This window comes from Microtus ochrogaster, linkage group LG2 (genome assembly GCF_000317375.1).
Source record: "Microtus ochrogaster isolate Prairie Vole_2 linkage group LG2, MicOch1.0, whole genome shotgun sequence".
Classification (NCBI taxonomy): domain Eukaryota; kingdom Metazoa; phylum Chordata; class Mammalia; order Rodentia; family Cricetidae; genus Microtus; species Microtus ochrogaster.
In genome coordinates, this window is record NC_022028.1 from 51,557,067 (window position 1) to 51,568,872 (window position 11,806).

The 11,806-nt window shown below is 52.7% G+C and overlaps 1 protein-coding gene across 1 annotated transcript in view; it reads right to left on the reverse strand.

Moving 5' to 3' along the window:
* The window catches only part of Mapk13 (mitogen-activated protein kinase 13), a 9,758-nt gene extending 2,368 nt beyond the window's left edge, over nucleotides 1-7,390 (reverse strand). The window contains exons 1-8 of the mRNA XM_005360343.2: nucleotides 7,222-7,390; nucleotides 6,634-6,763; nucleotides 5,532-5,590; nucleotides 1,139-1,247; nucleotides 970-999; nucleotides 470-517; nucleotides 232-346; nucleotides 79-150 (exon numbers count right to left, since the gene is read on the reverse strand). Of these exons, the coding sequence (XP_005360400.1) occupies nucleotides 79-150; nucleotides 232-346; nucleotides 470-517; nucleotides 970-999; nucleotides 1,139-1,247; nucleotides 5,532-5,590; nucleotides 6,634-6,763; nucleotides 7,222-7,340 (682 nt within the window). The 5' untranslated portion in view covers nucleotides 7,341-7,390. The remainder of the gene's footprint in view (nucleotides 1-78; nucleotides 151-231; nucleotides 347-469; nucleotides 518-969; nucleotides 1,000-1,138; nucleotides 1,248-5,531; nucleotides 5,591-6,633; nucleotides 6,764-7,221) is intronic.
* Between the last annotated feature and the right edge of the window lie 4,416 nt (nucleotides 7,391-11,806).

Sequence of the window (11,806 nt, forward strand, 5' to 3'; positions counted from 1 at the left end):
CCTCACCGAGACACATTTAATTATCATTGCTGAGGGAACGGTTCCCACATGGACATCATCCACTCTGGCAAAGGATACAGTCCTTCCCCTTGAATAGGGTCTTTCCCGTCAGCATTTCCGCCATGATGCAGCCAACGGACCAGATATCCACTGCAAGGAAGGAGGGGGTGTGACCATCTGAAGATCTCTAGAGTAGGTCACCAGGGCCACTCGGGGCAACTGACCACTGACCTGTCTGGTTGTAATGCATCCAGCTGAGAATCACCTCAGGGGCCCGGTACCAGCGGGTCACCACGTAGCCGGTCATCTCAGGGTCTGCATGGCGCGCCAGCCCAAAGTCCAGGATCTATGGCTCAAGGGACACAGGAAAACGAGCTGGCTGAGGAGAGGGGTTCTGAGGGACAAAACCCACCTCCCCCAGAATTCCGTCCACCTCCCCATCCGTGGGGGACCTGCTGTGACTCTTCACCTTCAGCTCACAGTCTTCATTCACTGCCAGGTTGCCTGGCTTCAGGTCCTGGGGGGAGGACAGCAAGGGAGGGTCAGGCTGGAGCAGAACCAGCAGGTGGTCTCGGATCTGTCGTGCGCGCGCACACACATGCACACACACACATGCTCGCGCGCACACACACACACACATACATACACACACACACACACACACACACACACACACTCCTCCACTGCAACAGCAGCTGGGCCCCTTCACTTCACTCCAGGTCTGTCTCCTCATGTGTACGATGACATTGGACTCTGCATCCATTTCCTCCATGTCCCTGTCTTTAGAGCCTGAAGTGCCAGCAACGGGCTCAGTGGGCAGCCACTCCCCAAAGTGTCTCCCCTATCCCAATTCTACCACATTCACCTTCTCAAGGCCAAAACAGCCACAGCCCAGGTTCCTGAGAACTATCATTGGCTGCCAGAGTACCCAGTTCCTACCCTGAGGACCACAATAGAGGAGGCACTCACCCTGTGGACGACACCAGCTGAGTGGATGTACTGAAAGGAAGAGAGAGAAGAAACGGTGAAGGCACCAGCTTGCACACCACCATCCAGCATCCGACCCTCTTCCTTCCCACCGCAGCGTGCTGGGTCTCAACACTGAGCACCTCTTGGCCACTGTGCAGGCCACACTTACCTTCAGACCTTTGAGCATCTGGTATACCAAGTACTGGACTTTGTCCTCGCTGAACTCCATCCCCATGATCTTCTGCAGATCTGTCTGCATGAAGGGCATCACCAGGTAGCTGGAAAGCAGGGGGCTTTTTAGCACAGTTGCCTACCAGCCTCCCATAGGCCCAGGTGTGACCCTGGAGGGGCAGAAGTGGGGCACAGCAAGAGCCTGAGAGACAATCAATACCAGCAAGAAGGCAGAAGACAGTCAGGTGTGAGAATCCATGCCTGTAATCCCAACGTTTGCAGAGCTGAAGTGGGAGGATGTTAAAGTCTAGCCTGTGTTACATGGTGGAGCCCAGGGCAGGCTGGGAAACATGACCTTGTTTATATGGTGGATCCCAGGGCAGGCTGGTCTACATAGCATGACCTTGTCTACACAGTGGATCCCAGGGCAGGCTGGGAAACATGACCTTGTCTACATGGTGGATCCCAGGGCAGGCTGGTCTACACAACATAACCTTGTCTACATGGTGGAGCCCAGGGCAGGCTGGGAAACATGACCTTGTCTCAGAAAAACAACAATCGGCCAGGCAGTGGTGGCGCAGCCTTTAATCCCAGCACTTGGGAGGGGAATGACCACAAACAATGATGACAATGGAAAACAGGATTGGAAAGCTGTGTCAAGTGACACAGAGCTTGCTTACTTGAGCTCAAGCCTCAACACCCACATACAAAAGCTGGGTGTGATGGGGTTCAGTTGTGATCTAGTGCTGGGAAGGCAGAGACAGGAGGATGCCTGGGGCTCATTAGCCAATCAGCCTCACTTAGTTGTCAAGCCGGTGAGAGACCCTGCCTCAAAACTCAAGGGAGGGGACTGAAGAGACAGCTTGCTGGTCTTGCAGGTTCAGTTCCCAGCATCCACATCAGGAGGCTCACAACTGTCTGTAACTCCAGTTCCAGAGGATCTGATGCCCTCTTCTGGCCGCTATAGGCACCTGCAAGCACGTGGGACACATAAACTCATGCAGGAGCACGGGTGCTCACGAGCTCACAGGCACACATGTGTGCTCACAGGCACTACAAACAATCATAAGGGGAAACGAGAAAACAAGGTAGACAGTGCCTGAGCAACAACATTAGAGGTTGACCTGTGACCTCTGGCCACACACACATACCTGTATCCACACACAAGAACACATGCACACAATACAAAATAAAGAAGATACATGAATAACCAGGAGAACACAGACTGAGCTCCCCGCAACCCTGCCACAGCAGCCTGGTGGGCAGAGCTCAGGGTCACCCAGCCCTGGAGCATCCTCAGCAACACCAGATGGCTGTGTTCACACTCCTCAAAGGTACCCTGGTTCTGCTCCCCTCCACGCCCCCGAGCAGGCCAGCTGTGAGCCAGCAGCACCCGCCAGCATTTCCTTCTGCTTCCATCCAAAGGTTTCTCTGGTAGGGAGGGTCACGCCCAGCTCAGCAGGCTCCGCAAACTATAAATGTCTGCCTTTTGGAACAGGCAGGGGAAGGAGGGGCCAGTGCTAGTAAGCACTCAGGCGGGATTTTGAAACAGGTTAATGTCAGCAACCCGGAACTGTGACTCAAGGTGGTCACGGCAAGTTTAGGGCAGAAAGCAGTAGATTATAAAAGGTGTGTGTACAATACACACACACCATTATATCTATAACTACATAAAATATGTATAGAATTATATATATAAATTTCCCACTTGAGACAGGATCTCGTGTATCCAGACTCATCTCCAGTTCACTGTGAGGCTGAGGATGGCTTTGAACTTTTCACCCTCCTGCCTTCGTCCCTCCAACGTTGGTATTACTGGCATACCCCACCATCCCCAATTTATTCAGGGTAGGGATAGAGACAGGGTCAGCATTCTAGGCAATCACTCTGCCCACTGAGCTACAGCCCCAGCCCCCTAAAGTGAACGAACACTGTAGTGGCTTTTCATTTGTATTTTAATAAATAAAGCTTGCCTGAGGACCAGAAAAGTAAAACAGCCACACTGACCAGGCAGCAATGGCACACACCTTTAATCCCAGCAGCCACACTAACTTGCCGTAGAAACCAGGCAGTAGTGGTGCATGCCCTTAATCCCAGAACTAGAGAGGATTATAAAACAGGAGGAGACAGCTCTCAGGCTCAGTCTCATTTTGAGATTCCTGGATGCAGGATCACCATTTTCAGACTGAGGTTGAGATAAGAGTCAGTGGCTGGCTGCTTTGCTTTTCTGATCTTCGGGTTGAACTGCAATATCTGTCTCTGAGTTTTTATTAATCGTGTTTCAAAACACACACACTTTCTTTTATTTTATTTTGAGATAGGGTCTCATTATGTAGCCCTATCTGGCCTGGAACTGAATATGTAGAAAAGGTTGACCTGGAACTCACAGGGCTCCTGAGTGCTGGGATTGCACATATACACCACTTTGCCTGGCACTTTGCTTATGTAAACTGTTGCTGAGGGCTGGAGGGGGTCACTCAGCACTTAAGGGCACTTGCTGCAGCTGGGCAGTGGCAGCGGACAACTTTAGTCCCAGCACTCGGGAGGCAGAGGCAGGCGGATCTCTTTGAGTTTGAGACCAGCCTGGTCTGCAGAGCTAGTTCCAGGACAGGCTCCAAAGCTACACAGAGAGCTCTTCCTAGATGACCCAAGTTCAATTCCTAGCATCCTCATAAGGCAACCTGTAACTGCCTGTAATTTCAGAGGCACCTTCACTCATGTGCATGTGCGTGCGCGCACGTGCACACACACAGAAACACGCAATTTTAAATAAATCTTTAAGCCTCTTCCTCTCCAACCTTGGAGAAGAGTTCACCTTCTTCACTGCCTTCATATATGGTCTCTTACAACCATTCCATGCTTTCTGCTCCTGTCCTAAACTGCTGGCATCAAGGTCGCCAGTGACCACCTCTCAAACACAAAGACTCACTGGGCAGGCGGTGGTGGTGCACGCCTTTAATCCCGGCACTTGGGAGGCAGGTGGACCTCAATGAGTTCAAGGTCAGCCTGGTCTACAAAGGGAGTTCCAGGATGGCCAGGACTATCACACAGAGAAATCCTGTCTCAAAACACCACCACCACCAACAAAAAACCACAGAGACTCCTTTTTCCCCCCCGTGTGTCCCTTTGCTAAGCATCAACGGTTGACTGCCAGGACTCCGGATCAGCATCACTGTATCCCACTTTGCCATGAGCTATCCCTGGGCTTCAGCTATCACCCACGGAGATGATTCTAGCCTGGTCTACACACATTCTCTCCTCTCCTATGGTTTCACAGGCTCTGTATGAACGCAGGACTCAAGGTGGAGTTCGTCAGCTTTCGCTCCAGGCTTGTCTGTTCTACCTCGGGTTCCTGAATCACCTGCACCAACCTCCCTCAGCCACCATGTCTCAGCAGATGCGATGACTCCCGTCAGGACAGCCTGAGTGGGTCTCAGATCTGCCCTCCGTATCCCACACTGTAAGGTGGATCAAAGCCGGGGTGCTCAACACTGCTGTCTCTCCCTCCTCCCCGCCCCTTTCTCATCGCTGCTACTCATATCCCCCAAATGTGACAGACCGTCCCAGCATTCTGGTTAAAACTTCCATAGTTGGTGGGTTGGGGATGTGGCTCAGTTGGTAGAGCACCAGCCTAGCATGCACAAAGCTCTGAGTTCAAATCCTAGCACCAATGCTTGGAATCTGAGCACTTAGGAACCAGAGGCAGGAGGATCGCACGTTCAGTGTCATCCTCGATTGCTTAGGTAGCCGTGGGATGGGATGGGGGATGACCTGTGATACCTGAGAGGTTCTCTCTAAACACAGCACAGGGCACCAAACCGCTCCCACGAGACCTCTGTGGCACCGAGGTAGCCGAGCAGCTCAATGGAGACTGCTTTCGGCTGCCACTCACACACATCCTGATTCTCAGCGTCATTCAAGCCGTTCCTCCTTGTCCAGGCTTGTGGAGCGAAACCTGACACTTCGCAACTAAGTGTCCCGCTTGTTTTAATAGCCAAACTCCATCAGCCACATTGTCCTGGCCCCAGATCCTCACCCTCCCGCTAGGAGAAAACTCTAGGTATCATGAGGTCCAAAGCCACACCTGGTCCCCAGGAACGGGGGATGAGGGTGGGTGGTGGGTAGTGCACACCCTGGGAGGGCCAGCTGTCCTCTTCATGGAACTAGGGCCTGGTCATAAGGTGTAGGAGCCCTGCAGATAGCTCTGGGGGCCGGCACTCTACAGTCCTTCACTCAGAGCTGAGGTACCTTTCCAGAGAGGACCTCAGTGTAACAGCAAAGAGACGTAAGACCCCCTTTCCACCCAACTCTGGAAGCCACCCTCCCCCAAAATATTTCCAAGCTGCCATTAAGATCTGACAATGCCCCAGCCCCCGTGCAGCCCGACTCACAAATCGTGGAAGTTTCGAAGGGAAGAGGCGGGAGTGAAGACATCCAGGAGCCCAATGACCTGGGGAAAGGTTCGTCAGTGAGGCTACATTGTCACCACCCCTCTTCCTACTCCCCGGGGCCTCAACCACCCAGGGCCACCATCCAGGTCACCCTCTGCTACAGGAGGCAGCCCAAGTTGGCACGGAAAAAGCATGAGGGCCCAGGCAGAAAAGGAAGTTTGCGCTAACAATGATGGAAGTCAGAATGTGGCCAGCCCACTGCTCTCAAATTTGGGGTACAGGGTGAACAAACCTACTTCCGACTAACATACCATGAGAGTCAATGTGGGGGGGGGGCGGGGAGGATAAAAAGCGTTGGGACCTTGGATCTCAGCTCCAGCCTTGGACCTTGGGTCTCCAGCTATGTCTGTCAGTCTGTCATTGCCTACGACAGGGCTGGTTCAGAGCCAGGGGCAAGCCCACTTCACCTCACTGGGGAGGCATTGGCTGATGGTTCAGGACTCTCAGGGGACAAGGCTCTGAAATCACTGTCTGGACTTCTGAGTCCAGAGCTGGGTCCCTGTCTGTTCCCATCAGAAAGAATGGTCAAATGCCCAGGCACTAGCCTGCCTTGACCCCTTGACCTCCAATTTCAGCTCTGCCACTGATAAACCAATAACCCGGGAATTTTTCTGTGCCTCAGTTTCCTCATCTGTGCCACGGACGGAATGTGCTGGGAATTATATAAGTTAGCCAGCATTCGCATAAAGTAGCCTGGCATGCATTAAGTACTCAGTGTCTGTTGTCAGCCTTGGAGTCCCAGTATGGGGACAGCAGTCGCTCAACTGTCCAGGCCCAGCAGGACTTGAGTTCTCAAGGAACCAATCACGAAGGTCTCCTGTGTCTACTTCCTCCTCACAAACGAGATAAGGTAGTGCTTTTTCTGGAAGTGAGTTGGGCAGGCCCTGGCACCTTCTCTAGGGCTAAGGACCTGAGAAGCCAGGGTGGGGCAAGGAAGATTCTTTCTCCTGCACCCTGCACCCTGGACCCCGGGCATGCCACTCCTGGGCCTCTCATCCTGCCCCCTGATGCCCACCACATCCACAGCCCTGCCGCATCCTACGTTTTCATGGTGCATATGCTTCAGCAGTAGGAGCTCGCGGTAAGCGCGCTTGGCAAAGATCTCCGACTGGAAGGGCCGGCTCAGCTTCTTGATGGCCACCTTCTCCCCTGTCCGCTTGTCGATGGCCGAACTGCGGGGTCACAGGCAGGTGAGGGGGAGGGGCGGCGCAAAGAGCCCAGACTCGGGATCCCTCCCTCCCTGTCCTAGGCCACTCCGACTCAGTATTCCCCAGGCTGGTTGGAGACCAGGAATTTGGGGGACAGCAGAGTATTGTGTCGCGAGGGTGAGGTGGGGGCACCTAGAAAGGGGCAGCAAGGCAGGGGCAGGAACAATTCACGCTGACAGGATGCAAAGCAGGCCGGGAGTCCCTACTCTGCGGATGTGGCAAGTTCCCCTCTTGGGGCCTCAACTGCCACTGCAGGGATCTGTCCCACGAACTCCGAGGTCCCTTTGAAAAGTTACAGCCTTGGAGAACCAGATTCGTCAGCGACTCAACCCAAAGGGGCCCGGATGCGGCCGTGTGAGCGCGGGGAGGATGCCAAGGGGTGGCCCGCGTCTCCTCTGCCTCCTGGGGTCCCCGGGTCTCACCACACAGCTCCGTAGGCCCCGCTGCCGACGTGCGCCGGCTCCAGGTAGGTCTTGGGCAGCTCCCAGGCGGTCTTGTTGATGTCCTGCTTGTAGAAACCCCTTTTCCGGGTGAGGCTCATTCCGCACCCCGTGGTGGCGGCCCTGAGCGGCGGCTGCGGTGGCTGCCCGCGGGCTCCCGGCCCGGGTGTCCCGCCGCGGTCCCCTCCCGCCCCGCGCCCGCTCCTCCCCCGTGGGGCGGCGCACCTGCCGCCTCGCCCAGGTGTGTCCCCGCCCCGGCTCGCCCCGCCGCCCGCGCTCCGGACTCCGCCCATCCCCGGCGGAGGCCCCAGGCTCCACCGGCCACCTGCTGCAGGTGCGGGGTGCTCTGCAGGAAGGGGTGCCTGCGAGGCTGCCTGGATCCCTCCTGCCCTGTAGGAAGAGCTGGGGATGGGGCGGGGGGCGGTGCTGATAGTTTGAGAAATAAAACACCACAGATACAAGGCATGGTGGTTCAGATCTGTAACTTGTGCACAGGAGAGGCAGAGGCAGGAGGATTGCTAGGAGTTCAGTTCAGTGCTTAGTGAGTTCAAGGTCAGACGGGGTAAGACCCTGAGGAAGGAAGAGAGAAGGAGAAGGGAGGGAGAGAAAGAGTGGGGAGTGAATAGAGATGGAAGGAAGGAAGGAGGGAGGGAGGGAAGCCGGAAAGGAGGAAGAAAAGCAGGTTGGGAAACAATGTCATCCCTGACGACAAAGTAAATTGGAGGCCAGCATAGGTTACACAGAAAAACCCTGACTCAAAACAACCTTGAAGACGGAAAGGTTTAAAAGCCTGTACCACTCTTGAAGAGGATCTGAGTTTGGTTCTCAGCACGTTTGTCATTATATATATAATTAAAAAAAAAAAAGAAAGAAACGTATGTGGTGGCAAACATCCTTAATCCCAGAGAAACCCTGTCTCAAAAAATAAAAAAAATCAAAGGGGGGAAAACACAGTAACAAACAAGAACCCTAAAACTCGTGGGATTCTAAATGAGTTCCTATGACCCCAGATTTCTTTTCTCTTGTTTTGTTTTGGGGGGGGGGTTCGAGACAGGGTTTCTCTGTGGTTTTGGAGCCTGTCCTGGCACTAGCTCTTGTAGACCAGGCTGGTCTCAAACTCACAGAGATCCGCCTGCCTCTGCCTCCCAAGTGCTGGGATTAAAGGCGTGCGCCACCATCGCCCGGCCTTCTCTTGGTTTTTTTATGACAGGGTTTCTCTGTGCAGCCCTGGCTCTCCTGGAACTCCATCTGTAGACCAGCCTGACCTCAAACTCACAGAGATCTACCTGCCTCTGCCTCTTGTGTGCTGAGATTAAAGGTGTGTGGCACCACTGACTGGTGGCTTTTTAAGAAAAATAATTGATTGCTCCCAGATCCTAAGGTTCATCACTGGCCAGGGCTCAGCATCTATTCTCCCAGATTTTTTTTTTTTGTTTTGTTTTTTTTTGTTTTTCAAGACAGGGTTTCTCTGTGACTTTGGAGCCTGTCCTGGAACTAGCTCTGTAGACCAGGCTGGTCTCGAACTCACAGAGATCCGCCTGCCTCTGCCTCCCAAGTGCTGGGATTAAAGGCGTGCGCCACCACCGCCCGGCTATTCTCCTAGATTTTAAGGTTCATCACTGGCCAGGGCTCAGCATCTATTCTCCCAGATCCTAAGGTTCATCATTGGCCAGGGCTCAGCATCTATTCCTCTGTCTCCATTTTTTCTGAAACAAAATCCAGGAATCAAATTGTTCATCGTATTAAAGTTCTTGTGTCTTACACCAAGAGTCAATCTCAGCTAGTTCTACAGTGCCCAGTATCCACAAAGATTCAAATGTCCAGGGGGAGTGTGTTTGTCATTGGTGATGGCGGGTTTGAGACAAAGTCTCACTAGGTAGCCTTTAGCTGGCCCTGAACTTTCTATGCAGACCAGACTGGTCTCTAACTTATAAACTCCGCCTTCAGAGTGAACGTCCAGTTCTGAGTATAGGTTTTTGCTTGGTTTCTAAGGCCACATGAATGACACTATCTTGTGTTGTTCCAGGGCGATTTTCTTCTCAAATAGAGTCACACCTGCTCTGGAAGAAGAGCTCAGCTCGTGCATGCCCTATAGGTACGTCCCACCCTCCCTGGCTTCTCTGCGAAAGGGGGGGGGGGAAGCTTGCTTCGTTGTCAGGGAGGAGACCCTGTCAGGCTGTGTGCAGACCTCAAATTACCCAATTGCTTCTTCCATGCAATCTGCGGATCATTTTCAGGGGACCAACCCCACAGAAATGCTTAACATGTGCTGTGGCTATGGGCAGGGCATCTGTCTTTAAGACCGTATCAAAGCTTGTGTAAGAAATAGCGAGTCAGCTCATTGGGTGTGAAAAACTTATCTAATAAACATCCATGCTTGCCATGTGCCGGGCATTAGTGTTTTACATATTCCACTCCAGGGCAGAAGGGGTGAGTCAGGCTGAACATCCTCACCAGACAAGTGGCAAACAGGCAGGGAGGGGATGAGTAATTAACTAAAGGTCACACAGCAGAGCTGGGTGAAGATGTGGGCATGGTCGCCCTGGAGCCCAGGCTCTGGCCAGCAAAGCTTAGGGATGCCCCCAAACCACCATGGAATGGTAAGGATGTGGTTCCCTTGGTGCAGCCCACTTCCTGTTCATCCCTTTCATTGGTCCCGAGACAAAGGAAGGGTTGACAGTGGGAGTTTGAGGCCCTCTGGGTCGGTGGTTCTGGTTTAAGGAACTATATTTCTGGAAGCCAGATACTAGGAGTGGACATAGGCTAGAGAGAGTCAGCTCTGAGAAACAGGGTTCCCTTTGGGGTTGAGAGAAGAGAAAGGGGCTAGGGTCTCTGCAGGGTGGTAGAGTCGAGCCCAGAAAGGTGAGAAACCCCAGGAAAGCCCTCAAGGCCCTGGAGTGTCCCCCATCCCGCCTCAGCACAGCTGGCTACTCTGGACTCCTCTTGAGCAAAGGTCAGGAAGTGACTCAGACCTTAGACTCAGCTGGGGATGACCCTCACCTTGGGCCATACGGGGCTGGGGTTTACTCAGCAGCCTGGCAGCCTTGGAGGGAACTGCCTTCAATCCAGCAAGGGGAGTCACTGAGGGCATGAGGGGGAGGAGGGAGGAGATGGGAGGGAGGAGGACTAGGAAGAGAGAAGGGAGGAGAGAGGAGGAAGAAAGGCTCATCAAGGGCATCATGGGTAGCTGGATTCTTCTCTTAACTCCAAGGACCTTAGCCCCTCTCCCTCTCAGACACTAAGACACTGCAGGCTGGGGGGTGGGGGGATGGAGAAAGTCGGGGACCCAACCTTGGAAGGAGACCTGAATTCCTAAGGCTGGCACTGCCTTCTATGTGACTTTAAACCAAAGTCTTAGCCATCCTGGCCAGAGTATGCTTGCAAAACAGGTGACACATACCAGCTTGTGGAAGTTCCGTGGCTTGTGAGGTCATGTACAGACAAACTCACCTTTCCTTCCCCACACTTAAAAATATTTTTTTTTAAAAAAAAGATTTATTTATTTTCATTTTATGTGTATGTGTTTTTTTGCCTGAAGGCATTGTGTCAATGCCTGGTGTCCACAGGGGCCAGGAGGGAGCACTGGATCCCTGGAACTGGAGGTGGCAGAAGCTATGAGCCACCATTTCTATGCCTGGAACCAAACCCAGGTCCTCTGCAAGAGCAGCCGGCGCTTAACTGCCCAGCTGTGTATCTCCCTTCTACAAACTTAGGTGTATGTGTGTATGTTTGTGGGTATGTGCACATGTAAAACCCCCAGAGGCCAGAAGAGGACCTCTAAGCCCCCAGCTGGAGTGACAGGCAGTCGTGAGCCACCTTATATAGGTGTTGCGAATGTGACTCTGACCCTCTGCAAGAACAGTAGGCCCTGTAACTGCCGGGCCATCTTATCAGGCCCAGCTTTCATTTTTTCCTATTAATTATTGTTAAATGTGGATGTGTGGGCAGAAGACAACTTTGGGGGGCAGTTGTTTTCATCCACTTTTGGGGGGCAGTTGTTGTTTTTGTCCACTTTGTTGAGGTGTGTGTGTTGGGGGGGTGGTCTCTTGTTTCTGTTGCTCTTGTACCCTAGGCTGGTTGGCCCATAGGCTTCTGGGTGATTTTCCTGTCTCCACTTCATAGTGCAGAGATATAGATGTGAGTCACAGCGTCTGGCTTTTAAGAGAGATTGGTATTTATTTATTTATTTATTTATTTATTTATTTATTTATTTATTATGTATACAATATTTTGTCTGTGTCTATGTCTGCAGGCCAGAAGAGGGCACCAGACCTCATTACAGATGGTTGTGAGCCACACCATGTGGTTGCTGGGAATTGAACTCAGGACCTTCAGAAGAGCAGACAATGCTCTTAACCACTGAGCCGTCTCTCCAGCCCAGATTGGTTTATTTTTGTTTTTTATTCGTGTGTGTGTGTGTGTGTGTGTGTGTGTGGTGTGTGTGAATATCATGTATGTGCAGGTGCCTTTGGGGACTGTAAGAGAACATTGATTCCCAGGAGCTGGAGCTCCAGGTGGCTGTGAACTGTGAATGTGTTAAAAACTCGGACTCTAAGACAACAGTGAA